The sequence below is a fragment of the Octopus bimaculoides genome, chromosome 11 (genome assembly GCF_001194135.2).
Source record: "Octopus bimaculoides isolate UCB-OBI-ISO-001 chromosome 11, ASM119413v2, whole genome shotgun sequence".
Lineage (NCBI taxonomy): Eukaryota > Metazoa > Mollusca > Cephalopoda > Octopoda > Octopodidae > Octopus > Octopus bimaculoides.
The window spans coordinates 17,355,869-17,360,355 of record NC_068991.1 but is presented as its reverse complement, the minus strand read 5'-3'; the positions used below and the strand labels follow the sequence as shown (position 1 = coordinate 17,360,355).

General features: G+C 37.9%; 1 protein-coding gene across 1 annotated transcript in view; it reads right to left on the bottom strand.

Annotated features, from left to right (window-relative positions):
* Positions 1-2,974: 2,974 nt before the first annotated feature.
* Positions 2,975-4,487, bottom strand: part of LOC106876465 (uncharacterized) — a 9,198-nt gene continuing 7,685 nt past the window's right edge. Inside the window, exon 4 of the mRNA XM_052971650.1 lies at positions 2,975-3,060. Within this exon, the coding sequence (XP_052827610.1) occupies positions 2,975-3,060 (86 nt within the window). The remainder of the gene's footprint in view (positions 3,061-4,487) is intronic.

Here is a 4,487-nt window from a genome sequence, read left to right as displayed (position 1 = left end):
TAAACACACCAGCATCGGTTGTCAAGCAATGCTAGGGGGACAAACACAGACACACAAGCACACACACACACACACACACACACACACACACATATATATATATATATATATATATACATATATACGACAGGCTTCTTCCAGTTTCCGTCTACCAAATCCACTCACAAGGCTTTGGTCGGCCCGAGGCTATAGTAGAAGACACTTGCCCAAGGTGCCACGCAGTGGGACTGAACCCGGAATCATGTGGTTGGTAAGCAACCTACTTACCACACAGTCACTCCTGCGCCTACATGGGAATTTTTCTCTTATTGTTTTATAAACATCTGACGACGTTTTAGTTAAAGGTCTGTCCTTGGGGGTTTTGAGGATGAAGTCCTCAAATTCCTTTCCCTCGTCTGTCCTTGGGGGTTTTGAGGATGAAGTCCTCAAATTCCTTTCCCTCTGTCTTTATACCGTTTTTTATTTTGATTTACAAAATCTATCAATTCACTGTTACACTCGTTCACAATAGTGAAATTGATGGATTACAGTTCGTCTACAGTCTGATGGATATTCTGTGATCGGCTGTTTCTGTTTCTTTAATTTCATGCTGTTGTTGATGATGATGTTGCTGTTTTTGAAGTTTTTGTTGGAGTTGTTGTGAATTGTGTTGCAGTTGTGGTTTCATAAAAAGTCTTTGTTGATTTCTTGGAGTAGGGCTATATACTCTCCTCTTCTTTCGCCGACCCCCTTTTGTCACTGTGATCTACTGTTCGTTCAGCTTTTCCTTCTCCATTTCATTGCAGTTGATGTTGATTTAGGAGGAAGAGCATTCAGGAGAAACTTGCTTTTCCGGGGCAATCGGGGGTAGACTTCTTCTTTGTCTTAATTTGGGAGTGGGTGTGAGCGTAGAAGTGGGAGGTGTAAGAGTTTTGTGCACTTGCTCATGATTTAGCACTTGTGGTACTTGTAATGTTCCCTGTGGTGAAATTTTATTTTCCTTTGTTTCAGGGCAGGAATCCTTTAAGTGTTTTTACAGATCCACATTTATGGTATTTTCGTTTTCTACCTTCCACGAACACTGACAGATGAGTGCCATCCGGGAGATCGATTAGATCAGGCAGCTGATCGATATGGTCCTGCTTGCATTGTGGGGTCAGTTCCATACCTATACCTAACCAATTTTGCTTAAGTAGTTTCTTGATGTCCCGTATTGTAACTTCGTCTTCTTCTAAACCTGCCTAGACGGCCACAACAAACTAGGTAATGGATATTTCTGGCGGCACATTCAGCACCCTAATCTGGGCAAGATGTTAGCCGCGATAGCTGGGGATTAACAAAAAGTTGTCATTCTTCAAAGTGGTTGCGGAATTACATCTTGCTTATTCTTCCGTCCCAAATCTTACCTCAATGGTTCCAAATTTCTTTCCTCGGGTGATGTGCGTCTTTTGTTCTCAAGCACTTTTGTACTTCGCTCTCGGGATCATTTTCCACCCGCCGAAACTTGACTCCGGTGCAACGGTGTGTGACCGTGCATCTTGCGATATTTTCTATCACGTCCGATGGAGGGTTTAGAGCAACCCTTCTCTCATCTCTTTAAACAATTTTCCTAGGAAATTTTAATTCTTCTTCGTCTATGTGGAAGCACTCCATATTTCTCGTCGCTGACGCAAAACGAACAGGAGCAATATTTTCAGTTTGTGCTTTATTTCTTTCGTATTTTTGTTGCTGTTTTTGTTGTTGATGTTGCTGCTGCTGCTGCTATAATTACTGCTGCTGCTACTGCAACTGCTGATGCTGTTGTTGTTCCCTTTGTGGACACCAAAAGTTTTAACGTTGCTTAGAGACGAAACATTTTTCGCCACGGTGACGTCACTAAGCTTAAGCCATTCGATGTTCTCATTTCTTTCCTTGTTCTCAAAATTTCTCAAGGAGCGCGTTCCTTTATCGAACATTATGATGGCTTCTTTATCAGCCATCTTTAAAAAAAATTGCAGAAAATTGCGAAATATTTGTTTTGCCGAAAGCAGTTAAAATTCAAAAATTATTTATGTGCACCCTCTGCAAAACATAGAGTGTTTCTACACAAAATACTATCTGCACAATCCAGACAATCTCCGAAATCTAATGATAACAATAGAAGTCAAAAGATGGGGCCTTTCAAGGCCGAGAAGATTACAAATACTTTTTCAACTTACGGAGCACCAAATTTCCGTGACTTCACAGTAGGACGGCCATAATAATGATAATAATAATCTTTTTTACTCTGGCACAAGGCTCAAGATTTTTGGGGAGGGGGGCCTGTCGATTAGATCGACTCCAGTATGCAACTGGTACTAAATTTATCGACCCCGAAGGGATGAAAGGAAAAGTCGACCTCGGCGGAATTTGAACTCAGAACGTAAAGTCAGACGAAATACCGCTAAGCATTTCGCCCGGTGTGCTAACGTTTCTGCCAGCTAATAATAATAATGATGATGATGATGATGATGATGATGATGATGATGATGATAACGACAACAACAACGACGACGACGCTAACAATGACGACGGCGACAACAACAACATTACAATGGATTAATAAATCTTGCATATAATGAAATCAATATAACGGGGGAAGCATATTTTTGATAAATAAAAATGAATATTTAATATATCAGACAAGATTAAAATGCTTCAGTAGTAATTAACAAAAGCGATTATATAAGGTAACTCCATTCATGTTGTGACGGTGAAATTATACATGCCGATCTATAATTCTCTTCCAAAAGCCATTTTATATTAGCAAGGAATTCACCACATGCAAGACAATTTCCTTTTCTCTGTGACAACTTCTAAGATAATAGAATATTTGAATTTACGACTGTAACTTATATTGAGGCAAACATATGTGGACTGCCAAGAGGAAAGATTATAAGGTTGTACTTTAAATAAAACCGATCTCCCATTGTAAAAGCAGAGGTAAATTTACGTGTTTCTTTTCCTACGATATAATTTATGTTCTTATTGACTTCGATTTTTCTTCTGCTCTCATTTTCTGGACATCTTCGATGGTTTGCATTAAAACATTATTTTTTGTTTCTGGTAAAAATAGCCAAACCAATACAGCAGAAATTAAACATGCAGAGCCCATTGTAAAACCGGAAGCCCATGGAATATACAAAGTCTGTGAATGGTAAAGAAAATATTTTGAATACATAGATATACGTTTAAAACTTTGTCCGTATGTGCGTGTCTCTGGTACGCGCACTCTCGTATGTATATGTGAATGTGTGAATGGGGGTACTCGTGTATGCGCTTGTGATATATTTGGTGTGTATGTGCGTGTGTGTGTGCCTGTGAATGTAGAGGTGATCTAAGTATGCGGAAAATGTAGATCACATATTCGAATACCAGTTTTTGTATTTTCTCTCGTTTCTCAGACAGAACATTTTATTCTACATTGTCTCGGCCGTCGAAAATAGTTTTAATGTCATCTGAAAATTTCAAACTCAGAACAAAGTCTACTGTTTCTGTCTTTTTAACCATTGAATTCAGTCTCTTGTTCTGCTAATGGACTTTATGTAAAGGTCGATGTGCTACGGTCTGTTTCATGTAAAATCCTTGATAGGATGGATTTTCTTTTTGTTTTGTGATTACCTCATGTAGTGTATGTGTATAATATATGTATAGCTGTGAGTGCATTTTGTTGCATTTTGATATATGGACGTATCAATGTAGATGATCGAATGATATTAGCAAAAAACAAAAATAATAATAATAATAATAACAACAACAAAACAACAAAATCCCCAAAGAGAATGAAAATGAAATAGTAACCGTACGCTGTTCGGCTTGCTTTCATACACTCAATGTAAAATCATACAAGGATAATGTAACGACACTGAGATAAATTGTATTTATTGTAAGACCGCAATAGTAATTGTTATAACAAAAATAATCGGATTTCCTCGCTCACGAGATTTAGATTCAGGATTTGAATTTCTGCTTGATGTGCACATATTTTCTGGAGATTTCAAACGTGGAAAATTGCCAGAAGACTGTCTGTCTTAGCAAAGATCTATCCGGCTGATATTGACGGACCAGAATTGGACGGATAAATTAAAACAATAAGTAAAAGAACACAAAACTGACAAAAGCTGATGATGTCATTCTATCAACGTATGGACGCTGGTTACTCACGTTCATAGTTTACGTTTGGTTTCTGAAATTTTGAATTTTCAATCACCTTTTGGTTTGAACTTGAGAAAGACAGACGTTATGTCGAAATGTTGTTCAAAAAATAAAACATCTAAAATCGCACTCTTCGTCTTAATAATAATAATAATAATAATAGTTTATAGAGAGGACTGGAAACTCAGCAGAAATGTAATAGATAGATAGATGAGCTCTTAACTTTTGTATACGATTGCCAAATTCCATCACTAAGGTAAACATAGCTGACGTAATCCATCACTACGGCCAACTCAATGACAAAAAGCGCAACTCGAAAGTAACTTATTTATTGG